The sequence below is a fragment of the Acinonyx jubatus genome, chromosome B1, assembly GCF_027475565.1.
Source record: "Acinonyx jubatus isolate Ajub_Pintada_27869175 chromosome B1, VMU_Ajub_asm_v1.0, whole genome shotgun sequence".
NCBI lineage: Eukaryota > Metazoa > Chordata > Mammalia > Carnivora > Felidae > Acinonyx > Acinonyx jubatus.
Window position 1 is genome coordinate 53,796,838 of NC_069382.1, and position 27,409 is coordinate 53,824,246.

A 27,409-nucleotide genomic window follows, 5' to 3' on the forward strand; every position below is an offset into this window, starting at 1 on the left:
AACATAAAAACCTCATTGGTTACCAAATATTTTCAGTTCTGCTTCCTAACTATCTTCTCTTTTGGGTTACTGCAAGAGCCCCTCTTCTGTTTCTAGCTTCCTTCCTCCCACATCATCCTTATTCCACACTGCAGTCAGGGGCTATCATTTTTAATACTTTTTGTCATCTTTCCGTTCACTTTCAGGACAAAATACAAAATGTTCAGTGTAGCATATGAGGTACTTCATCAACTTGCCTCTTTCTAGTCCTCTAATCTTTTCCCCTGCCATCCCTACTTCCAGCTACACTGAACTACTTGTAACCCCCAAAGTTGTTACCCTCTCCTTCACCGTCATGCCTTCCTTTGTACCACCCAGAATGCCCTTCCCTCCATTCTAGATTATCCCTATTATAATTTTTCCGACTCCTGCAACACTAGTCCAAATTGAGTTTTAAAAATTAACCAACAATTCAAGGAGAGGTAACAGATGCTACAATTCCAGTGCAGTTTGCTCAAAAAACAGACTGAAATTCCTTTTGTGCCTTTATTTGAGGTACAGGTTTCTTTTTTAGTCATTTTCTTTTTTGCTTTCCATTGACTGGTAATGACTCCTTGGTGAGGACTTGGAGAGTTGGAATACATCTTCAACCAAAATGTTATAAGATACCTAGATGGTATCTAGAAAAAACATGAAGAAATTGTGAAAGACGAAGAGATGCTCAGCTATTTGCCCAAATCACATCAGCCATTTTTCCCCCTTCCTTCTCCTCTCTCTCTCCCCACTCTCCCCACTATTCCCATCTCTCTTTCAGTCTCTCTCTCTCTCTCTCTCTCTCTCTCTCTCACACACACACACACACACACGCACATACGTCTCTTAAATTTAAAATTATTCTGTGTTCTTTTTAAATTCTTCAGGTTTTATATTTTATTACTCCAAGAGTCTGCCTCCCTGAGGTTCTTGTTCAGACTAGTTATTTCCCTCTGTAAAGAAGCTGTTCAGTTCATCCTTGCCTGGTTTGGAAGAATCCAAAGGAGGCAGTTCTTGTGGCCCTGTCTCACTTCCACTCCCCTCCTCCCCCAGTCCTGGCTGGAGCAGTGAGTCTGTCAATCCTAGGCAAGAGACAAGGCAGACAAAGGTTTATTTGTAAAGGACCTCCTTCTAGCACCTCCTTTTTCCTCCTTTTGCCCAAACTCACCCGGTGAATTGGAGCATTTAAGAACATTCTTCTGCCAAGAAGACCAAAAGGAACGAAGAAGAAAGGGTATGTATTTTTTTCCTTAAAAATCATTTTGTAGTACATATTCTCTCCAAATTACTGCTATAGATTAAAGCAGAAATGTATTTATGTGTCGAGTCAAAAGAGAAATGCAGAGAGAAAGACATTCTCCAAGGAGATGGATGTATTTTGACAAAGGTGATACCTCCTGGGGTAAAGGGAAATAATCAGATTAAAAAGAACTAGAAAATGCTTATTCCTTAACTGGGAGAGTCGCTTCATCATAGGTTTAAAAAGAGACAGCTCCCTCACTGTTATTCCTGATTAATGCCCGTGTCCACTCTGAATCTGATCCCATGTAACAAGACCTTGTTATTCCACCTCTTCAGAACTATGAGAGAATGATGGAGTACATAAGTTTAGTCTTTTAATGCAGCAGCTATTTCTACGTGAAGTTAACTGCAATGTCTAAGAAAGTAAATGTTTTTGCTTTTAAAAAATCTTGATTCCTAAAAAGGCACTGGTATAAATGTGTGATACAAAGAGCGAATTCACGGAATTCATCCTTGGTGTTCCCACCATGGAACACACTAAAGTGTCTGTACTACTAAGATAAAGGGACACTTTTTCCTTCTTGGCCTTATAAAAATTCCTCTTTAAAATTCCTTAACTTAGTTTATGCAAGCTGTAAAAAGCTCTCCCAAATGTGGGTCCTTTTCTCCAGCGATGGTGATCTATTGTGGCCAGGAAAATAAGTAGAATGGTGCAAGACTGAGTATTAATATCATCTTATAGCATTCTCCCAGAGGCCTGAAGGAAGATCATTTTCAGGGAGGATGTGAACTTCATTTTTCCACTGATGAAGGTCTCTTGGGTGCTTAAGCTGATCATGTCTGTTTTAATGATGTTTGAAGGGCTTATCCACTTACTAATATCACCTCTTCTTTAATACACACTTTAAGAAGTTCCATTCCAGAGCTCGTTCTACCACAATCCTCTTCTGACACAGTTAATGAGAAAGAAAGATTTTTTTTTTTTAAATAACAGCGTTTTTTCCATCATCAAAGAAAGACGAATGGGAAACATCACAGGCTAGATGGCAATTTTAATCTCTTCCAACTATAATCTTTGTTACTTTAACTGTCAAATTCTGGGCTGGAATTGTCGTTTGCTTTTACAGCCTTTGCTTCTCTCTTGCTGTGTTTTGAAAGAAATCTGAAAATGGACTGCCCTTTCTGTCTAATTCATCAACTGTGTTTCATTCCACTGCTCCTAATACCAGTTCCCAGAATTGACATCAGTATGAGTATTGCACCATAAATCTCTGAACACTTAAACTGCATAGCCCTGTTAGTTTTGGCCATTAAATGGGATAAGTTTTCTTTTTAAGTCTTCATTTAACTTAACCATTCAAAAGCCTTCTGGTGCCAAATACCCTCACATAATCAGAATTTGCAATTCCCTATCTATATGATTCTCGCAATGATTTGTTGCTTAATTAGAAATATCTTGCCCATGATTCTATATCCTCTGCCTTGATCATTTAAAAATTATGCCACTATTGGGATATGAATAGTATCATATAGTTTTAGCAACAATATTAGTTACATAAATTTGAATCCAAAAAAATCAACAGATAGCTATCTGAGGATATCTTGCTTATTCCTTTAAATATTCAGTTTTTAGCTTTATTTTCTTTTGTAATGTGGATGTACTCCAAGAGGAATTTTAAGTGCACGTACTTCAACTGAAATAGAAAAAAAAAATAGAGCAGTTTGCTTCAAATTTGCCAAAGTCATTTCACTCTTGTTGGCACATGAAAATATATGGTTTTGATGGATTGCCAAGGATTAAGGTTGGTGTCTTCTAATGAAAAAAATAATCAATGTATCACAGGAACATACTGGGTCAAACATTTTTCCACTTGCTAAATAAAAGTTAAAGCTATTTATCTGCACTCAAGTAAAACAAGAAGAGAAACTTTCAGTTCAAACATGTAATTTATAAAGTGCTTAAAAAAAAAAAACTACCAGTAAGTGCTTGCCAGGTGTGGAACTTTCCATCATAGTATGTGACTGAGAGACTGTGACAGAAACACTATTTTGTGCTCTGGCATGGACATAGTCAGAAGAAGTTCATGGTATGGCAACATACCCACTTACTTTTCCAGCAATTTATTTGTTCATTCTTTCAGTGAATGTTTTTGGAACATTTACTGTGAGCCCAGTATTAAAGCAGGCACTCTGAGAGATGCAAAAGATGTAGTAGTTATAGCCCTCGCCTTCATGATGCTGGCATCTCCTCTTCCAGTCCTCTGAATGTTGGCTTGCTCCAGGTTTCAGTCTTTTGCCTCTTCTCTTCTTAATCTATACTCACTACCCTGCCAGTCCCATAGCTATAAATATGATCAATAAACATTCTGATCACTCTCAAATTTTTATTCCTAGCCCTAACCTTCAGACACATACTCAACTGCCTACTCAACCTCTTCACTTGGATGTCTAGTAGGCATCTCAAACTTAACTTGTCTGCAAATTTGCTCTTAAATTTCCCCCAAATTGACCCCACCCAATTCTGCCTCAGTTCAACAAATGTTGATACCACTCAGGTCAAAAACCTAACAGATATCCTTGATTTTTTCCCTCTTGCCCCATATCTTCCATCAACCTTCACCAATAGCCTTTTTCTTCTTCCAATTTTATCTCACCACAACACATCTTCACAGAGCAATCAAGGATTATCTAAGACATTATCAGATCATGTGACTATTCTATCAAAGTCTTCCAGAGGTGGGGCACCTGGGTGGCTCAGTCAGTTAAGTGTCTGACTCTTGAATTTGGCTCAGGTCATGATCTCACAGTTCATGGGATTGGGCCCTGCATCCATGCTGACAGCATGGAGCCTGCTTGGGTTTCTCTCTCTCTCCCTCTCTCTCTGCCTATCCCCTGCTCATGTGCTCTCTCTCTCTCTCTCAAAACAAATAAAACTTAAAAAAAAATCTTCCAATGGTTTCCTAATATAGTCAATAAAATCCAAGCTCTTCATCATGTTCTATAAGGCCCTTTATGATGTTTCCATCTCTTCCTTCCTGGTTCTAGGTAAATACACAGAGTGACCAATTTACTCAATGGCCAAATGCCTTTCAGTGAATTTCCCATTTCCAACTGAAGCCATGTTCTCTATCATTAATGGGCATTATTTAATAAAATTCACAGTTCTTAAAAGAATGGATTACACATGACTGCAATAGGCACATAGAACAAGGGAGCTACTAGAGTGATATGGGCTGGATCAGGAAAGTCTTCTTAAGAGATGAGTTTAAGGTTTGTACTTAATAGACGGTTTGGTCAGAAATTAAAAGAAAGGGAAGAGGTGAGAGGGAACAACAGGCAAAGACACATATAGGATTGAAGAGATAACTGGTCTGACTTTCTATTCACTGAGCAGTGGTGAATGGTAGATGTGGAGGGAAAGTGGAAGGAAAGCATTAGGATTAATCCCAAGAAGTTCACCACCTTTTAGATACCATGGAACCACTGCAGGATCTTCCTTAGGATAAAAAAAAAAAAAGTGTTTTCAGAGACTAATTCATGTATTACTACATATATGGACCACACATTATTGTATTAGTCACTGGGTATGTGATGGTGAACAAAACAGACTGCCTTCATGGAGTTTCTGTCTTATGGAAATGATAGACATAAAATGAGTAAGCTCATAAGTACATAATTTAAATTGTGATAAATATTATTAGGAAAACGAAGAGGGCAGAGAAATCAAGTTGAAACTACTTTAGATTGGATGGTCAGAGAAAGTCTTTAAAGAAATGATATTTCAATGGAGACCTGAAAGTCAAGAATAAGCCAGGCAAGTAAAGAGCATTCCTTGCGGAGAGGCAGCATGTATAAAAATCCTAATGGAGGAAGAAGGATTTCTATTTAATTATAAGGAAATACTCTCTATATTTATTGCAATATTTTTAAATGGGTCAGATGGGTTATTTTCTAACAAACTATAAATTATCAAAATTAACTCAAGAGAAGGAAACTATGTGATATTTAGGACATATTTATATTAGAAATTATTCATTACTTATCTGAAATTCAAATTCAACTGATTATCCTGTATTTTACCTGACAACTTTATATTTTAACAGTATTAAATATCATCTGAGTGGCAATATCATGTATCTGATCAGAGACACAGGCGTGTAAAAGAGTTCAAGGAATGGGAATGGTGGTATATGGATTTTGAATTCATCTGCTTTTATGCAGCAGGGTGTAGTGGAGATACTCTGAGGAATATATCTCAGTTAATACCAATCTTTGTGATGAGTTTGCCCTCAGCTTTTTACTCACTTATCCTTTTCACCTTTTCTCATTATCTTATGACCCTGTACTTCTTTCTCAAACTTCTTCACTGGTTTATAAGATCTTTCTCTGACTTTTCTTCTATCCAGTCCACAAATGTTAGTTTCCCAGTGTTCTGTCCCTGGTCATCTCAATTTCTCCTTCTTAATACCTTCATTTATGCATACCAAAAAGAAAGACACCAAAATGCTAACAACACTTATCTCAACATGGACACTAGTTGAATTTTATTCTACCTTTTCTTCTCTTTATTTTCCATATTTTACACTGAGTATTATTACTTTTTTACTAAGTATTTAAAAAAATATTTGCAATCAGGTTTCTGGCTATAATTAGAACTATCTAATGGAAAGAAAGCTTAAGCAGTTAACAGTCATGAAATGAACTCAGGAACAAACTACACCTACATGCATGAAATATATAAAGGGTAATCAGAGCCCAAGTTTAATAAATGCACAACTTTTTCCAAAAGCCACAAGGATTAGACAAAATTAAGCTAGATCACTGAAAATAAGAACATGATTGCATAGTAAACAAAACAAAACAAAACAAACCCTAGGGAGACCAAAGCTATATGAAAAATGCTATTGACTAATAAAATGGAAAAATTCTTCAAACACAATTGGCAAAAAAGTTACAAAGAATTTATAACTCTCCCTCCACCTCTCTCCCTACATTTAATTTTTTGATAGAGAGTAATCTGGTAGGAAAGGCTAGAAAAAAGGGAAGTGATCTTTGTTGTTATTGTTGAATCTTCTAATAAAAGTACACACATATATAAATATATATTTTAAGTCAGGTATGAGCTGATTGGAATAAATGATAGTTTTGATAAAAAAGAAAAATAAAACAGAAATAGAGAAGTGCATTTTATTTATTTATTTTTTTAATGTTTATTTATTTTTGAGACAGAGAGAGACAGAGCATGAATGGGGGAGGGTCAGAGAGAGGGAGACACAGAATCTGAAACGGGCTCCAGGCTCTGAGCTGTCAGCACAGAGCCTGACGCGGGTCTCGAACTCACGGACCGCGAGATCGTGACCTGAGCCGAAGTCGGCCACTTAACCGACTGAGCCACCCAGGCGCCCCGAGAAGTGCATTTTAAACTCAGACAAAACCCTGCCTTCCTGGAGCTTACATTCAAGTTCTGGTAGACATAATATTTTTAACAATTTAGAAGTTCACAAATGCCACAAAAAAGTAGAGCAATTAAGGCAGATTGAGAATATGTGAGGGGAGATACAGTTTTAAACAGAATACATTTTATTGAGGAGCAGAGTGAACAAAAACTTGAAGAGAGTGAGTAGTTAGACATGCCATTAATTTGTTGGAAGAGCTTTTCTTTTTTTTAAAATTAATTTATTTTGAGAAAGATAACATGCAAGCAGGGAACAGGAGAGAGAGAGAGAGAGAGAGAGAGAGAGAGAGAGAGAGAATCCTAAGTAGGCTCCATGCTGTCAGTGCAGAGTCAGATGTGGGGCTCAATCTCACAAATCATGAGATCACAACCTGAGCTGAAACCAAGAGTCGATGCTTCACCAACTGAGACACCCAGATGCCCCTGAAAGAGCTTTTAAAGCAGAGGAATTAACCAGTGCAAAGGCCCTAAGGCAATAAGGTGTCTAGCAATTTGAGGATTAGCTAGAACACGAACACCAAGGGGGAAGAGTAGATAATTTCAGAAAGATACCAGAGCCAGATTGCATATGGAGTCCATTGCAGTAACTTTAGCTTTAATTGAAGGAATTGGAGTCATTGGAAGAGGATACGTTTAGTTAATATTTTCTGAATCCTTCTGTACTGCTGGTACTTAGGACAGTGCCTAGCATAAAGGAAGCACTAAAAAAATGTCTGTTACATTGAACCAAATTAAACCAGCTTACTCCTGTTTTCCTCTCTCTTACATAATTACTTAATTACTGTATCAGTGAGTCCTACATGAGTGCTATTCTTTGACTGCCTCGCTTTCCCAATATTGGCTGCTCTTCTCCTGGATACCCTTGCAGCTTGGTCGTTGGTGTGGGCAGAGGAATTCTTTTGTTTGTTTATTTTTATTTTTGAGAGAGAGCACATGCACACTTACGTGTGCAGGGGATAGGCAGAGACAGAGGAAGACAGAGGATCCAAAGTAGGCTCTGTGCTGACAGCAGAGAGCCTGATGTAGAGCTTGAACTTACTAAATGTGAGATCATGACCTGAGTTGGGGCTGGATCCTTAACTGACTGAGCCACCCAGTTGCCCCCAAAATAATTGTTAGTGATCCTTTATTTTTTTATATTTTTTTGATGTTTTTATTTATTTTTGAGACAGAGAGAGACAGAGCATGAGCAGGGGAGGGGCAGAGAAAGAGGGAGACATAGAATCTGAAGCAGGCTCCAGGCTCTGAGTTGTTGGCACAGAGCCCGACGCGGGGCTCGAACTCACGAGCTGTGAGATCATGACCTGAGCTGAAGTCAGACGCCCAACCAACTGAGCTACCCAGGTGCCCCGATCCTTTCTAACTTTTTAAAAATTTATTTATTTTGAGAGAGAGAGAGAGAAAAGTGAAGGAGGGGAAGAGAGAAAGGGAGAGAGAGAGAGAAATCCAAATAGGCTCTGCACTGTCAGCGTGGAGCCAGACGTGGGGCTTGAACTCACAAATCGTAAGATCATGACCTGAGCCAAAGTCAGACATTAAACCAAGTGGGCCACCCAGGCACCCCTTGGGTAGAGGATTTCTAAGTCACCTGAAGCAGTATATGAAATTTGAGCCTGAAGATAAAAGAATGATTCCAGGCTACTTTTCAGCAGCCTAAATAATCTAGAACAAAATATACAAGCATCATTCCAGAAGTAGGAAGAGCAACCTGAATGGCTCCTTGTGCAAACCATAATGGGTCTTATTTGTTGTAATTTGGGACCCAATAGCTACTTACCCTATCCAACAGATGAGAGTCAGAGCAACCATTAATTCAAATTGGAAAATGTTGTAGAAGGGAGAAACAACGTTCTGAGAATTTGGCTTAAGGATTAAAATTATCAAAATACCATATAGCTCATTTTTAGAATCTGTAAGATTTGGGTATGTGTCTTTCATATGCCTCCTGAAATAGCTGCAAATAGTATTTAAGAGTAATATGGAAAGATTTGCTTCTACCCAAGATAGAGTAACAAGAACCAGATTTACTCACTTTTCTGATACAACAACAACAACAACAACACCCCCAGAAAAAACATATGAAACAACCTCTGTCAAAATACTGGATTTAAAGCAGGGAAGGACATCTTCCTATAAGAGATGGGAAACAAATAAGGTATAATTTCCCCCAGTCTATTCCCTTAAAGGAATTTCCAGGCTGAAAAAATAAAAGGAGAGGGAACACAGAATCCAACAGACTACCTGAATTGAGAAATGGATCAGAGAGTCAGAGAGACCAAAGCAGTCACAATTTACAGAAAGAGTACTGGAGAGAAGAAAGATACATAGAGAATGCTGGATGTCTGCAGAGGGCCCCACTGAAGAATTCAGAACACTGATATGTGTGTGCAAATGAGGAAACTATCCATGGTCAGGGGGAAAAATCAGAAAGAATTAGACAACAGAGTTTATGACACTCACAAAAAGCCAGGCATACTTGCAGACAGATTGAAAAAACTTGTAACTCATTGACCATTGGATAGGATACTCAGGAAGAAATGGCTTCAATAGTGAGGAATAATTAACCCTTGGCTGAGTCAGAACCACCTAAGAAATCATAAAAGCAAGCCCTGAAAGAATTAAACTGTTTCCAAGGAACTTAGTTATATCCCAGAACAAAGCACAAGAATATTTGTAAGAATACAAAAATATCCAGTACCCAACAAGGCAAAATTTAAACTGTCTGACATCCAATCAAAGATTACCAGCTATGGGAATGCAAGCTGGTGCAGCCACTCTGGAAAACAGTATGGAAGTTCCTCAGAAAAACAAAAACAAAAACAAAAACAAACAAACAAACAAACAAACAAAAAAACAACTACCCTATGACCCAGCAATCGCACTACTAGGCATTTATCCATGGGATACAGGTGTGCTGTTTCGAAGGGACACATGCACCCCCATGTTTATAGCAGCACAATCAACAATAGCCAAGGTATGGAAAGAGCCCAAATGTCCATCGATGGATGAATGGATAAAGAAGATGTGGTATATATATACAATGGAGTATTACTCAGCAATCAAAAAGAATGAAATCTTACCATTTGCAACTAGCATGGATGGATGCTAAAATAAGTTCTTTTGAGAGAAAGAAAATAATATAGGTCAGAAACTCAGATCTACATAAAGAAAGGAAGAGCATGAAATAAAGAATAAGTAAACATAAAAGAAAAACTTATTCTTCTTGTTCTTAATTGATCAAACAGGTAACAGTGTATTCAAAATAATAGCAATAATGTATTCAATTATGCATGTTTATGTATATATCATATATACTTATTATGCTTATATGTAAGTGAAACAAATGACAGTTATGATACAAGGAATGAAGAAAGGAACTAAGATAATTTGTTATTATAGAGTACTCACACTGCTCATGAAGTGGTATAGTCTTTTTTAAAAGGGGACATAGATTAGTTGCAAATGTATATTTCAATCTTCAGGGCAACCACTCAAAAAAAAGTAAAATAAAAAAGGTATAAATGATAAGCTAAGACAGGAGAGAAAATGGAATCATTTTGTGGTTTTAATTAACCACAAAAGGAGGCAGAAAAAAAGTCAAAGAGAAAATAGGAACATTTAACAAGGGCAACAAATAGAAAACAAAAACAAATATGGTAGATATTAGCCCAAATATATCAATAATCACTTTGGATGTCAATGGTCTAAATGTACCAATTAAAAGACAGATCATCAGAGTGGATTAAAAAACATGACCCAATGTTAAATTTTGTATATAATGCCTTATAATTTAAAAGCATTTTTAAATTATTTTTTTCCATTGAGATAAGTGTACTCTTTAATCCACATTTTCTATTTCACCCATCTCTCCACCTACCTCCCTTCTTATAACTATCAGTTTGTTTACTGTAGTTGGGAGTGTTTCTTGGTTTCTCTCGCTCTTTTTTTCCTTTGCTCATTTGTTTTGTTTCTTAAATTCTACATATGAGTGAGATCATATGGGGTTTGTCTTTCTCTGACTGACTTATTTCACTTGGCATTATTCTCTCTAGCTCTATTCATGTTGTTGAAGATGGCAAGATTTCACTCTTTTTTATGGCTGAATAATATCCCATTGTATATGTATATACATATTTACCATTTTTTGTGCTTTGTTATTTATACTTGAAAACTATACATTCAGGATAATTTTATTTTAATATTCCCCATTTTATGAACATTTCCTCAAGTTCATGAAATGTTTAGATTCAATTATTCTAAATTCAAATTGTTATCTTCCACTTCTCTGCGCTGAAATTTGGTTAAGAAAAATAAAATGATTGCTCATATCTGTATCTTTTTTCCCGTTTTAATTATTTATGTTTATACCTGTACCATTCTAACATCTTTAAATACAATCCTCTTCTGGGTCAAATAATAAAAGGACCTCTGAAGGCAGCAATGATGTTTGAATAAAAGCATGATCAGATTACAATTGTTTTTATTTGTTTTAGTGATAAAATTCAAGTCATACTGAAAAGTTCAGTAATATTTAAGAGGGAGGTTGGTTTTGTTTCATTTTTGCTTTTGATTAGTTGGTTGGTTTAACAAATAAATTAAAAATCATGTAGGAGCTCTTGCTCTAAAGTAGGATTGATGGTATTACAAATTTAAAAATAGATTACCCAACAAAATTCTCATCATTCGTCATGCTGGTTGACTATTGTTGACTGGTAGATTTTATGGATCATCCACATTAAGGTTTGTTCTTCTTAAGTACCTTTCCTATTGGTATAGGTATTAGTCTATGCTATAGTCTATGCTATGCTATAGTCTATGCTATGCTATAGTCTATGCTATAGTCTATGCTATAGACTAATACCTATACCATAGGTATAGACTATGCTATAGACTAAATTGTGTCCCCCTCCAAATTCGTATGTTGACGTTCTAACCTCCAATGTAACTGTATTTAGAGATAAGGTCTTTTAGGAGGTAATTAAGATTAAATGAGGTCATAAGGGCAGGGTCTTAATCTGATAGGACTGAAGAAAAGGAAGAAACACCAGACACTTCTTTCTCTCTCCACGTATGCACAGGAGAAAAGCAATGTGAAGACACGTTGAGAAAGAGGCCAGCTGGTAGCCAATGAGAGAGGACAAATCTGCTGGGATCTTTGACTTCCAGCTTCCAGAACAGTGAGAAATAAATTTCTGTTGTTTAAGCCAGAAACTGTGGCTTATCCAAAGCCATTTGGATATTATATCCAAACTGTGGTATCTTGTTGTGGTAGTTATTATAAGTTTTAGTAAAGAATTGAGAATGATGTTATAAAGAAGAAAAAAAAAACACATGACCCAACTGTATGTTTTCTATAAGATACCTACTTCAAGTATAAAGACACATAAAAGGGTGCCTGGCTGGCTCAGTTGGAGAAACATGTGACTCTTGGTCTTGGGGTAGTGAGTTCAAGTCCCACGTTGAGTGTAGAGATTACTCAAAATCTTAAAAAAAATAAAGACATATATAGATAAAAAGTAAATGGATGGAGAAAAATACACCATACTAACACTAACTGAAGAAAGCAGGAGTAGCTATATTTATTTGAGACAGAGTAGATACCAAAAGACGGTTATCAGGAATAAAGTAGGATATTACATAATGATAAAGGGGTGAATGCTCTGGTAAGACATAGCAATTCTTAATGGGTATGTGCTTAACAAAAGAGCATCAAACTTCACTAGGTAAAAACTGATAGGATTGTGAGGATAAAGAGATGAATCTACTATTTATCATATATTTAAATATCCCACAGAAATGGATAGATCCAGCAGGCAGAAAATCAGTAAGGACACAACAGAACTCAACACCACCACCAATGGACTGAATATAATTGACATCTATAGACTACTTCACCCAATAATAGCAAAATAGACATTCTTCTCACAATCACATGGGACATTCACCAAGACAGAGATCATAAAACAGCCCAGAGATCTGGGCCATAAAACACAACTTAATAAATGGAAAAGAACACAAATTGTACAGTGTCTTCTCTCAGATCATAATGGAATTAAACTAAAAATCAGTAACAGAAAGAGAACTGGAAAATCCCAAAATAGGTGGAGATTAACATAATTCTAAATAACATATTGGTGTTAAAAAGAAATTGCAAGAGAAATTTTAGAATATTTTGAACTAAAAGAAAGAGAAAACAAGTGAAATAAGTCAGAGAAACATAAAATGCCATGACTTCACTTATATGTGGAATCTAACAAACAAAAACAAAAATAAAAACAAAAAGGAGAAACAAGATTCATAAATATAGAGAACTAGTGGTTGTCCAAGGAGAGGGGTTGGAGAATAGGCAAAATAGGTGGAAGAGATTAAGAGGTACCCATTCTCAGTTATTTTTTTTTAATTTATTTTTTTAACTTTCCACATTTTTTAATTTTATTTTTTATTTTTTTAAATTTACATCCAAATTAGTTAGCATATAGAACAACAATGATTTCAGGAGTAGATTACTTAGTGCCCCTTACCCATTTAGCCCATCCCCCCTTCCCACAACCCCTCCAGTAACCCTTAGTTTGTTCTCCATATTTATGAGTCTCTTCTGTTTTGTCTCCCTCCCTGTTTTTATATTATTTTTGTTTCCTTCCTTGTGTTCATCTGTTTTGTCTCTCAAAGTCCTCATATGAGTGAATTCATATGATTTTTGTCTTTCTCTAATTTCACTTAGCATAGTACCCTCCAGTTCCATCCACGTAGTTGCAAATGGCAAGATTTAATCCTTTTTGATTGCCAAGTAATACTCCATTGTGTGTGTGTATAAACATATATACATAAATATATAATAAACATATATATATATATATATCTCACATCTTCTTTATCCATTCATCCATCGATGGACATTTGGGCTCTTTCCATACTTTGGCTATTGTTGATAGTGCTGCTATAAACATGGGGGTGCAGGTGTCCTTTCAAAACAGCACACCTGTATCCCGTGGATAAATGCCTAGTAGTGCAATTGCTGGATCATAGGGTAGTTCTATTTTTAGTTTTTTGAGGAACTTCCATACTGTTTTCCAGAGTGGCTGCACCAGCTTGCATTCCCACCAACAATGCAAAAGAGATCCTCTTTCTCTGCATCCTCGCCAACATCTGCTGTTGCCTGAGTTGTTAATGTTAGCCATTCTGACAGGTGTAAGGTGGTATCTCATTGTGGCTTTGATTTGTATTTCCCTGATGATGAGTGATGTTGAGCATTTTCTCATGTGTCAGATGGCCATCTGGGTGTCTTCTCTGGAGAAGTGTCTATTCATGTCTTTTGCCCATTTCTTCACTGGATTATGTTTTTTGGGTATTGAGTTTGATAAGTTCTTTATAGTTTTGGATACTAACCCTTTCTCTGATATGTCATTTGCAAATATCTTCTCCCATTCTGTTGGTTGCCTTTTAGTTTTGCTGTTTCCTTCGCTGTGCAGAAGCTTTTTATTTTGATGAGGTCCCAGTAGTTCATTTTTGCTTTTGTTTCCCTTGCCTCCCGAGACGTGTTGAGTAAGAAGTTGCTGCAGCCAAGATCAAAGAGGTTTTTGCCTGCTTTCTCCTCAAGGATTTTGATGGCTTCATGTCTTACATTGAAGTTTTTCATCCATTTTGAGTTTATTTTTGTGTATGGTGTAAGAAAGTGGTCCAGGTTCATTCTTCTGCATGTCACTGTCCAGTTTTCCCAGCACCACTTGCTGAAGAGACTGTCTTTATTCCACTGGATATTCTTTCCTGCTTTGTCAAAGATTAGTTGGCTATATGTTTGTGGGTCCATTTCTAGGTTCTCTATTCTGTTCCATTGATCAGAGTGTCTGTTCTTGTGCCAGTACCATACTGTCTTGATGGTTACAGCTTTGTAGTATAGTTTGAAGTCTGGGATTGTGATGCCTCCTGCTTTGGTTTTCTTTTTCAAGATTGCTTTGGCTATTCAGGGTCTTTTCTGGTTCCATATAAATTTTAGGGTTATTTGTTCTACCTCTGTGAACCCATTCTCAGTTATAAAATAAATAAGTCACAGGGATAAAAATTACAGTATAGGGAATATAGTCAACAATATGGTAATAACTTTGTATAATGACAGATGGTAACTACATTTATCATGGTGAGCATTTCATAATGTACATAACTGCTGAAAAACTATGTTATAAACTTGAAACTAATATAATATATTGACTATACTTCAATACAAAAATAAAAGGAGGAAATTAGGAGAAGTGGAAAAATTTAAACAATGACTTATGATATTTGATATCAAACAATTGGATGATATGAAGAAATTATTAAATATTTTTGGTGATAAAGAATATTGTGTTAAGTTTTCAAAAAGTCCTTACCTTTAGTGAAATATACTGAAATATTTGTAGATAAGATGAGATGCCTAGAATTTGCTTCAAAGTACCCAAAACTGAGGGAGAAAAAAAGTGGAGGTATAGGTGGAAATAAGAGAGGCGATGGGGTGACAATAATTGAAGTTAGCAGATAAGTATATGGAGGTTCACTAAATTGTTATAGCTACTTTTGTATATACTTGAAGTTTTTCACAATAAAAAGAAAATAAAAATCAATACTTTAATAACAAACAATTAGAGCAGAAATCAATGAAATTAAAAACAGGAAATCAATAGAGAAAATCAATGAAACCAAAAGTTGGTTCTTTAAAAAGATTTAAAAAATCAACAAGCCTCTAGCCAAGCAAACTAAGAAAAGAAAGAGTACACAAACAACTAACATCAGAAATGAAAGAAGGAACATCACTACAGATCCCACGGAAATTGAAAGGATAATAAAGCAATACTATGAACAACTCTATGCTCATAAATCTGTTAAGCTAGATGAGTGAACCAACTTCTTACAAGGCACAGTTCACACAGATATAGACAATCTGAATAGACATATATCTATGAGAGAAATTAATAATAATTAATATCAATAATTATTTAATTATTAATTAATTAATAATTAATAATCTCTGCACACAGAAAGCACCAGACTCAAATGATTTCCCTGGTAAATTTTATGAAACATTTGAGGAAGAAATTATACCAATTCTCTACAATCTCTTTCAAAGGATAGAAGCAGAGGGAATATTTTCTAACTCATTCTATAATGCCAAGACCAGAAAAAGACATTACAGGAGAAGAAAGCTATAAGACCAATACTTCTCATGAACATGGATGCAAAAATTCTCAGCAAAATATTAGCAAATTGAATCCAAACAAGAATAAAAAGAATGATATGGTACAATCAAGTGTGATTGATGTATGCAAGGCTGGCTCAACATTTGAAAATCAATTAATATAATCCATCATATCAGTTGGCTAAAAAAGAAAAATCACATTATCATATCAGTAGATGCAGAAAAATCATTTCAGGAAACCTAATACGCATTCATAATAAAATCTCTCAGTAAACGAGAAATAGAGGGGAACTTTCTCAATTTGAGAAAGACTATCTACAAAAACCCTACAGCTAACATCCTTAATGGTGAGAAACTCAAATTTTTCCTAAGATCAGGAACAAAGCAAGAACATGCCCTCACCACTCTATCATACTGAAAGTCCTTGCTAATGTAATAAGGCAAGTAAAGGAAATAAAAGGTATATAAAGTAGGAAAGAAGACATAATACTATCTTTGCAGATGACATGATTATCTATGCAGAAAATCCAAAAGAATCAACAACAACAACAAAAAACTTCCAGCACTTGTAAGTAATTAAAGCAAAGTTGTAGGTTATAAAGTTAATATTCAAGCATTAATTGCTTTCCAACATACTAACAATGAATAAGTGGAATTTTAAACTAAAAACACAATACCATTTATATTAGTGCCCCCAAGATAAACTACTTAGGTATAAATCTAACAAAACATATACAAGATCTACATGAGAAAAACTGTAAAACTCTGTTGGATAAAATCAAAGCATTAAATGGAGAGATATTCCATATTCATGGATAGAAAGATGCCATAGAGTCAAGATGTTAATTCTTCCCATCTTGATCTACAGATTCAATGCAATCCCAATAAAAATCCCCAAAAGTCATTTTGTGGATACTGACAAAATGATTCTAAAGTTTATATGGAGAGGCAAAAGACCCAGAAGAGTCAACACAATATTGAAGGAGAAGAACAAAGCTGGAGAACTGATGCTACTTGATTTTAAGATTTACTATGAAACTGCAGTAATCAGAACAGTGTGATACTGATAAAAAAAAAAATAGACAAATAGATTAACGGAACAGAGCGGAGCTCAGAAAAGGAATCCCAAAAGTATAGTCAACAGATCTTTGACAAAGGAACAAAGGCGATACAACGGGCAAAGAGAGTGTCTTCCCAAATGGTGCTGGAACAATTGCACATCCACATGCAACAAAATGAATCTACAGACTCTACATCCTTTGCAAAACTTAACTCAAAATGGATTATAGACCTAAAAGGAAAATTCACATCTATAAACCTCCAAGAAGATTAACACAGGAAAAAAAAAACCTAGATGACCCTGGATATGGTGATGTCTTTTTAGAGACAACATCAAAGATATGATCCACAAAAGAAATAATTAATAAATTAAACTATATATCAGTTAAAATTTCTCTGTGAAAGAAAATGTCAAGAGAATTAGACAACAAGCCACAGGCTAGGAGAGAATATTTGTAAAAGACACATCTGATAAAGGACTGCTATCTAGCATGTACAAAAATTTATTAAAACTCAACAATAGGAAAACAACCAATGATTAAATAATAGGCCAAATGGGGTGCCTGGGTGGCTCAGTTGGTTGAGTGTCATACTTTTGATTTCAGCTCAGGTCATGATCCTGGCTCAGGTCATGATCCTAGGGTCATGGGAACAAGCCCCACATTGGGCTCTGTGCTGAGTGTGGAGCCTGCTTAAGATTCTCTCCCTCCCTCTCTCTCTCTCCTTCTGCCCCTCTCCCTTGCTTGTGTGCTCTCTCTCAAAAAAAAAAAAAAAAGAAAAGAAAAGGTCAAGGACCTTAACAGACACCTCACCAAAGAACATATACAGATGGTAAATGTATGTATGAAAAGATGCTCCACATCATATGTCATCAAGGAAATACAAATTAAAACAACAATAAGATACCCCTACACACCTATTAGAATGTTCAAAATCCAGAACACTGACAACACCAAATACTGGTGAGGGTATGGAACAACAGGAATTCTCAAATGTTGCTGGTGGCTATGCAAAATGGTACAGTCACTTTGGAATACAGTTTAGCAGTTTCTTGTAAAACTAAACATATTCTTATCATATAACCTGCAATTGTGCACTTTGGTATTTATCCACAGGAGTTGAACTGGCCCATAGATATTTACAGCAGTTTTATTCATAATTGCCCAAAATTGGAAATAACCAATGTCCTTGAGTAGGTAAATAGATAAACTGTGGTACATCCAGACAATAGAATATCATTTAGTACTAAAAGAAATGAGCTGTCATGAAATGAAAAGACATAGAGGAAACTTAAATGCATTTTACTAAGTGAAAGAAGCCAATCTGTAAAGGCTACATATGGTATGATTGCAACTATATGACATTCTGGAAAAGGTAAAACTATAAAGACAATAAAAAACGCCAATAGCTGCCATGGGTTAAGGAGGGAGAGATGTATACGTATATCACAGAAGACTTTTAGGGCTATGAAAATACTCTGTATGATATTATAATGATAGAGAAATGTCATTATACATTTGTCCAAACCATAGAATGTACAACACCAAGCATGAACCTTAAGTTAAAGTATGGATTTGGGGAGATTGTGATGTGCCAGGTAGGTTCATCATTGGTTTAAGAAAAAAAGTAACATTCTGGGGGCACCTGGATGGCTTAGTTGGTTAAGTGTACGACTTTGGCTCAGGTCATGATCTCACGGTTTGTGAGTTTGAGCCCTGCATGGGGCTCTGTGCTGACAGCTCAGAGCCTGGAGCCTGCTTCAGATTCTGTCTTCCTCACTTTCTCTGCCCTTCCCCAACTCATGCTTTGTCTGTCTCTCAAAAATAAATAAACATTTAAAAACAAGTGAAAAAAAAAGTACCATTCTGGTGAGTGAAGTTGATATCTGGGAGACTATGCATGTGTGAGGGCAGAGAGTATATGGGAAATCTGTACCTTCCTTTCAATTTTATTATAAACCAAAAACTACTCTAAAATTGTCCTTCTGTAAAATCCATAATCTTACCTAAATTAATTCACCTTTGAGATGTATCTAATCATTGAAAACTTCATACAAAATTTCCTTTCAACAACATTGTTTTCCTTCAAAGTACGATGTACATATGTATCTTCCTCTTTTTTTAATGTTTGTGTATTTATTTTGAGAGAGAGTCAATTTATTTATTTTGAGAGAGAGTCTGTGCTGTCAGCACAGAACCCAACACAGGGCTCAATTCCCTGAGCCACGAGATCATGACCTGAGCCAAAATTAAGAGTCCAATGCTTAAATGACTGAGCCATCCAGGTGCCCCTCTTCCCCATTTTTTAATACTTCATGGTAGGAAAGATACTTTGGCATCAAGATAAAATATGAATGGCTGTGGATTCTGATCTGATTCCTCCACTATTTTGCTAGTTTCCTTTACTACAATAGCCTCACCTTTTCATGTCTAATATGAAAGCCAGAGAAACCTGATTAAATAGATGAGGACTATTCCACAGTTGTATGCAAATACCGTATTTAAAGAATTATCTCCTGGAAGAGGAATTACACTTGTTTGGTATGACCCCAAGAACTCAAACTGGGACTGGTTTGGTAGGAGCTACAGAAAAATACTTTACAGTAAGGGAAATGTTAGAACTGCATCAGTGGAGTTTATGTTGACTTAGTCAATAATGAACTCCCCAGCATGGTAGGTGTTCAAGAACAGGCTAAATGTTTATTGGGGGAATTCAAGCCTCTGTTTTCAACCAAGGTGAAGATGAAGTAATCTATGTGGGATAAAACTTGACAATATTACTAAAAATTTGCAACAAAAATGAGCCCCCAAATAATTCTGCTGGATTTAAAAAACTTAATTGAGCAATAAATATATGTGTAGACTATCATTTGTCAATGTCAGAATAGATAGGTTTTTTATTCCTGCAGGCTGGAACCCAATTTCTTGGACAATGTTGTTGTTAGAATATGCAAATCAAGAACCAGTAAACTCGATGATGATATTTGTCCTAGAAATTCACTTGAGTTTAACCACCTTAAAGAGCAGTTTTTCTCTGCTGAATGTACCAAAAACAAAAAATTACTTTGAATACTTAAAATTGAGGATTCTGGCTCTTACTATCACCTCTCCCAGTCCCCAGCATTTCTTATTTAATGTTTCTTTGTGGAACCCAGGCATTTGATTTTAAACAATTATTCTATGGGATTTTTATTGTCAGTAGTCATAAAATTACACTGAGAAACACAAAGAAAAGAGTAGAAAAGATCAACTACCAATCTTTCTATCCAAGTGTTTATGAGAATGCTACAGAACTTCATGTTCAGATGAATTCCATCTTTAAAAGAAACAAATACTGACACATTTTGCTTTTTTTCTATCTCAGGGCAAAGAGCCAAAATGAAATTGATAGTTCTTGCTGTCACTGTTGGCCTAACTTTGCTGCTAGGAGTCCAAGCCATGCCTGCAAATCGCCTTTCTTGCTACAGAAAGATACTCAAAGATCGCAACTGTCACAACCTTCCAGAGGGAGTAGCTGACCTGACAAAGATGGATGTAAATGTCCAGGATCATTTCTGGGATGGGAAGGGATGTGAGATGATCTGTTACTGCAACTTCAGCGAATTGCTCTGCTGCCCAAAGTAAGGAAATGTAATTGCAAAGTATATAGCTATGAAATGTATGCACAACAACTCTTTTTTTAAGACAAACTTTATAATGTGTTTGCTGAAATTAATCACCCTTCTTTGGTAAAATCCTAATTAAATCTCAGGTTTTTTCTAGAATCATCACCATTGTATACGGAACTGAATGTTTTCATTTACAAAAACAGAGTTTGGCAGATTTTAATAAAACTAAATGAAATCCAGAAAATAACACTCCAATACATTAAATTCTAAATTCCCTGACTTTACCACACACACACAAAAAGAAATGCCAGCAGAGGTCAACTTCAAGGTTGATATCTTAAATCAATGTGAACTAATAAAAGGCTTTAGATAAAAGATCCTACTGAACAGGACCAATTAATTGGGCAGAAAAGTGGTAATGGTCAAAGAAAAAGCCTCTAGCTCTATATATAAGTTAACTAGAAATGAACTAAATAAAAACTAGCTACTGATTTGGAAAGTAGGCACATTTTAAGTATAATACAATGGTAGATAAATCAGTAACTTTTTTTTGGTTCTTGTTCTTAAAATCGTCTTCCTCTTGGTTACTAAAGAGTCTCAAATCTATGATCTTGGCTATTTCATACTGAAATTAGCTCTTTCAAATTACTTACAACATATGTCATCATATTTTCATTTTTCTAAAAAAAACCTGTGACGTAGAAAGGGCAGATATAATCATCCTATCAAGAAAAGGTGCAGAGAGGTAAAATGACCAGCACTATCCCACACAACTGGTTAATACCAGTACTGACATTAAAATCCAGGTCTTCTGATTTGGACCAGATATTTTTTTTAACAAGGCAGTTGGTTCTTAATGTGTGGTTCCCAGAACAGCAGCTTCAATGTCACCTAGTTCTTGTTAAAAATGCATGTCTATCCTTGAGCCTTAGACCAGACCTACTGAATCAGGAATGCTGGAGATAAGGCAGAGCAATTATGACTTAACAAGCCCTGTAGGTGATTCTGCTAAAAGTTTGAGAATCACTTGTACTAAATATCAAGAGCTTGAGTTAACTGATGCATTAAAATGACTTAATTTTTCCCAGACTACACAAATGAAATGCCATTTAATATTGAAATACCATTTTCGCTTTTTTGTAATTGTAAGACTTGAAGCCAATTAACTGAAATGTATTTGTATTTATTTTATGATATAATTTTGTCATCATCTGTGTTAATGGATGAGAACAGAAGTCTGGACATACAAAAGTACTTTCTATCTGATTTTAGTTACCTTTTCCCCAGTCCCAACAGATTTACTTTGCTAAGTTTATTTCCTTTTTCCTTCCACTGTCAACACAAATTTTAATTTGCCATCCTGTTTTCTTTTCATTTTTATTGAAATATAATTGACATATAGCACTGTAGAAGTTTAAGGTGTACAGCATAATAACTTGATACACATCTATTACATAATGATTATCATAATAAGTTTAGTTAACACCCATCACCTCAAGAAAAAATTTTTTCTCTTGTGATGAGAACTTTTAGGGTTTATTCTCTTAGCAACTTTCAAATATATGACACAGCACAGTAAACTATACTTATGTTGTAGTTTACAGACGAAGTATATTTCTAATGAGCCATTGTAATACAATTTTATATTATCCCATGTATTTTTATACTTTACCTTTTGTGACCTTTTCAACAACAGTAGGATTGAATAGTTTAACATTTGTCCTTTCCCTATAAAGCCTAGAAATTTGTTTTTTGACTTTGCTAAGAATTTTTTAACCTTATATTTCTTATCTGTAGATTTAAACTTCATGGCCCATCCCCACTCACATCAGAAAAATAGTATTTTTGGTATGATCCTAAGGTTTTGAAATCATTTAATTTTTCCTTTTCTTTATAGGTAAAGGATAGCATAATATCAATGGCAAATGGGAGGAAAGTAGGAGAATTCATTACCTTCTTGGTCTTTGTTGCTTCTGTGGCAAGTCCTCCCACTCATTCGCTTTGTAGTTTATTCCCTAAAAAGAATAGTTATATCTGAAATCCTGGAAATCATTGTCCATTTTTAATCCAGAAAAGATTAATAGATATCTCAGTTTTCAGCTGAATTTAACTCGTGTCCTACTCTCTTTCAGAGATATCTTCTTTGGACCAAAGATCTCTTTTGTGATTCCTTGCAACAATCACTGAGAATCTTCATGTATTCCAGAGAACATCATCTTTCATTTCCCACATACTGCACTATATCAACATAACTGCATTTCAAGTTTCTATCCAGTGCAATAAAGCACAGATTCTATACATTCTTCCTTGTCTAAAACAGTAAACTTGAGTTAAATAAGTAGTAATAAAAAGTAATTCAATCTGAATTTTCTCTGTGGAGATTGTTGGTACTGGTTACAAATTTTGGTTAGAGTGGCACCTGGGTGGCTTAGTTGGTTAAGCATCTGACTCTTGATCTCATTTCAGGTCTAGTAATCTCAGGGTTGTAAGTTTGGGCTCTGTGCTGGGTGTGAAGCCTACTTTAAAAAAAAAAAAAACAAAAACAAACAAACAAACAAAAAAAACAACAAAGAAAAGGAAAGGAAAGAAAAATTTTGCCTAGAAAATTTTCATTTGGGAGGTGTTCAGTAGGCTCAGTAGAAAAATTTTTGAATAGTTGAATAGCCATAATCCTGGCTCAAAGGTGGAGAACTTTTAGTTCTTAGTTGATAATTACTGACCATGTAAACTTAATGGAAAGAATCAGATATAAACTGAAGTTCTTAGAAGGGAATCTAGTTTTCTAGTAAGAGGGTAAAAGGACTGGGGCACCTGGCTGGTTTGGTTGGAGACCAGGGTCCTGAGTTCCAGCCCCATGTTGGGCATAGAGTTTACTTTAAAAACAACAACAAAAAAAAGACAAAAGGGGGCCAATATTTAAGTACATATTATTATGTATGCCAAATATTTCAAGTCCATTTTCACTTCACTCTCCCAAAAAACAACAAAACCTTCACGGTAAGTATTCTTAAACCCATTTTTCAGATGCTAACTTAAGATAATTGCTAAAAATCAAGGCAGAATTTGAACAGAGTTCTAGTTCTAAAGCCCATACGCTGCACACTCACACATACAGCTCTATTCTCAAAATTACGATGTTTATCCCTGATGTATCAATTTTTCTTGAGAATAACATATATTAAAAGAAATTTGTAATGGATTAAAGTCACATGAATGTTAAAGGTAAATCTTCAAAGATATTTTCTGATAGAGGCAGCTTCAGACTATGCCCCATATCTCAGGAGGTATGCATTGACTAGTGGCCATCAGTGATAATTTCAGAAAGTCCTTTATTCTATAAAAATGTATTAAATGCTTGCTAAGCACCAGCTATTATTTAGATCTGGGGATATAGTAATAAATAAGATGGACCTGTCCTCTTGGAACTTGTATTCTAACAAAGTTTAATAACTACAAAAAAAAAATTCTTATTTATAAATGGGAAGACTGCCAAAGAGGGGAAGTTTAGAGGCTAATACAAAGTATTGTTATGGGGAAAACTTTAGTACCATACCATGCAGTAGACCTATCATTTTGTGAATAAAAGTGACATTATTTAATTGAAATATGTACTTGGAGGTCCCTGATCTGCTTCTGAGGACCACACCCAGAACAGTATCTGTTCTCTATTTAGTATCCAGTAAGTGTTACTGGACTGGACCAAACAATTTTGAAGTAGTCAGAATTCAGTTCCCCTTAAAATCTACACAAAAATAAGTCAGTGTTTTAATGGTATGACCTCCTACAAAAATGCATGAAGAAGTAGAATTGTTTAAACAACAACAACAACAATTCATTAGGGCTTTTTTCACTGAATTAATTGGTATTAAAATCAGACTAAATAATACAAGTGTTAGATCCTTTCTGAAACAGTGCAGAGAATAAGTACATAAGAAAATCATCAGTAAACCTGTTTCATTTTCTACTTGGTATAGACCTTCTTTGAGGGAGGAAAAAAGCGTTAAAGATTCAGTATCTCTATTTATAAATGATACATCAGCGTGAGGGCATCAGTAAGACAACAATGGCTCTTGAAGAAGTGTTTCCTTATTACTGCAAATGAAATGTGGTGAGAAAAATAGTATTTGAAAAAAAGCTAAATATTTAGTGGAATTTTATAGATTATTATGAGTATTCACCATATATTCCCCTTTCTGAAAATAACTTCTGTAATATGAAATTAAATTACAGTCTTTTAGAAATGAATGCATAACAGAAGCACACATTCTTCTTTATATTACCAAATAAATATAAAAACATGAATGTTCACACAACTTACCTTATGCAGTTTTTCCCAACTAGGTCAATGTATTTTTAAAAGCAAACATTTCATTCAATCACATTAATAAATAGATGCCTTACTTTGTCAATAGCTTTTAGCTACAAGAAAAGACAATAAAGCTTTTATTAAAAATTTACTATTTTTCTTAACACTGTCTTACAAATGAACGAGGTAGGTATGGTCATGATCCCTGTTTTATAGGCAAAGCACCAAAGTTTAGAGAGATTAAATAGTTTGAAGTTACATTATCAGAGAAGTAGTGCCAGGCTCTGAATAGGGCTAGTCTTACTCTAGCATCTAGAATCTTAACCGCTACATTATTTAATAGGATCATCTAATCTATTTCCTTTTTAGGAAAACAAACCTTTACTGATACGGGACACAGGATTGTACACTTCAGCTAGCTCATATAAACTAAATGCCTCCTGATTTAACAATTTCTGTATTTTTTATCTTTGATATTTTATATACTTTTCCATATGAATCTGAGCACAGAGTTGACAGTAATACTCACTAATAGCTCATCTCTTCTTGATAAAATTTCCCCTTTCCTCATCATAATCCATAGGAATGCCTTGAATATTTTTGTTTTCTGGGATTAAGTACTAATCCTAAAAGATTATTTGAGTATTGGAACCCAGTATTGAGTATGGAGAACCCAAACAATGAGCAACAACCACTGGAGGAAGGGAAGGACAAATTAAGAACATTCAACAGATCATCTTGAAATTTTAACTTCCTTTTGGTGCTCACAGGTACACAGGACTTCTTTCCAAAAGAAATCATTTTTGTGGGTCGACTGGGTGGCTCAGTTGGTTAAGTCCCTGACTCTTGATTTCGCTCAGGTCATGATCTCATGGTTTAGTGAGTCTGAGCCCCATATGGGACTCTGCATGCTGACAGCATGGAGCCTGCTTGGGATTCTCCCCCTCTCTCTGCCCCTCCCCCACTCATGTTCTGTCTCTCAAAATAAACAAACTTAAAAAAAAAAATCATTTCTGCAAAACATGGCAGGTGCTTTTAAAATGTAAATGATCCCGGGGTGCCTGAGTAGCTCAGTTGGTTTAGCGTCCAACTCTGGCTCAGGTCATGATCTCACAATTTGTGAGTTGGAGCCCCATATTGGACTCTGTGCTGACAGCTCAGAGCCTGGATCCTCCTTTGGATTGATTCTGTGTCTCCCCCCCCCCCCCGCCGGCTTGCACATGTACACTCTCTCTCTTAAAAATAAACATTAAAAAATAATAAAATAAAATGGAAACGATCCCATCAATAAAGCATTACAGGCTTTAAAGTAATTCTCCCAAAAAAGAAAAAATAATCAAATTCATATATTTCTAAATCATTTTGCAGTAACAGCCTAAGCCCAAACTTTACTCTCAAAGATTTGAAGAGAAATTGATATTAGAAAATTATAGTAAATTGACACTGATTTAGCTTCTCCAATTTACTTCTATAGAATGATACCATGATGGGCTCAACTTTGCAGAGTGGTGTATCTAGAGAGAAATATATGGCATATATGTAGCCCCTATATTCCAAGAATTTTACAAATAAAAACCCATAACAACATTACCCTGATACCAAAGTCAGGCATGGACAATCTGAGGAAACTCCAGACCAATATCCCTTATGAATATAGATGCAAAACTCTTCAAAAAAATATTAAGAAGCCAAACTGAAAAGCACATTAGAAGGATTATATACCATGACCAAGTAAAATTTATCCCAGGAATGCAAGGGTGGTTCAATATAAGAAAACCATTTGAGGGGCATCTGGGTGGCTCAGTCAGTTGAGTGTCTGACTTTGGCTCAGGTCATGATCTCCTAGTTGGTGAGTTCGAGCCCTGTGTCTGGCCCTAGGCTGATAATGTGAGCCTGTTTGGGATTCTCTCTTTCTCTCTCTGCTCCTCCCCCATTCTTTCTCAAAATAAATACATTTAAAAAAATTTTTTTATTTACTTTTGAGAGAGAGAGACAGAGTGAGAGTAGGGGAGGGACAGAGAGGGAGACATGGAATCTGAAGCAGGCTCTAGGCTCTGAGTTGTTAGCAGAGCCTGACATGGGACTTGAACTCACAAATCCGTGAGATCATGACCTGAGCTGAAGTCAGATGCTTAAGTGACTGAGCCACCCAGGTGCCCAAAATAAATAAATTAAAAAAAAAAAGAAAGAAAGAAAGAAAGAAAAACATTTGATGTAATACATCACATTAATAGACTAAAGGGGGGAAAACACATGATCATCTCAATAGTTACAGAAAAAGTATTTTACAAAATTCAACACCATTTCAAGATAAAAATACCCAGAAAACTACAAATAGAGAGGAATTTCCTTAACATGATAAAAAGCATTTATAAAACACTTAGAGATAACATCATAGTCAATGATAAAAGACTGAAACATCTCCTCCGAAGAAAAGAACAAAAAGAACAAGGATGCCTGCTTTCACCACTGCTAGTCAACACTGTACTGGAAATCCTAGCTAGAGCATTTTGGCAAAAATAGTAGTAGTAATAATAATAATAATAATAATAATAATAA

General features: G+C 35.5%; 1 protein-coding gene across 1 annotated transcript; it reads left to right on the plus strand.

The window, feature by feature from the left end:
* Positions 1-1,079: 1,079 nt before the first annotated feature.
* SCRG1 (stimulator of chondrogenesis 1) lies at positions 1,080-22,910 on the plus strand. Its single transcript, XM_015074240.3, has 3 exons — positions 1,080-1,246; positions 20,301-20,556; positions 22,677-22,910. The coding sequence occupies exons 2-3, from the start codon at positions 20,315-20,317 to the stop codon at positions 22,729-22,731; spliced, it is 297 nt and encodes a 98-aa protein (XP_014929726.1). The 5' UTR covers positions 1,080-1,246; positions 20,301-20,314; the 3' UTR covers positions 22,732-22,910.
* The last annotated feature ends 4,499 nt before the right edge of the window (positions 22,911-27,409 follow it).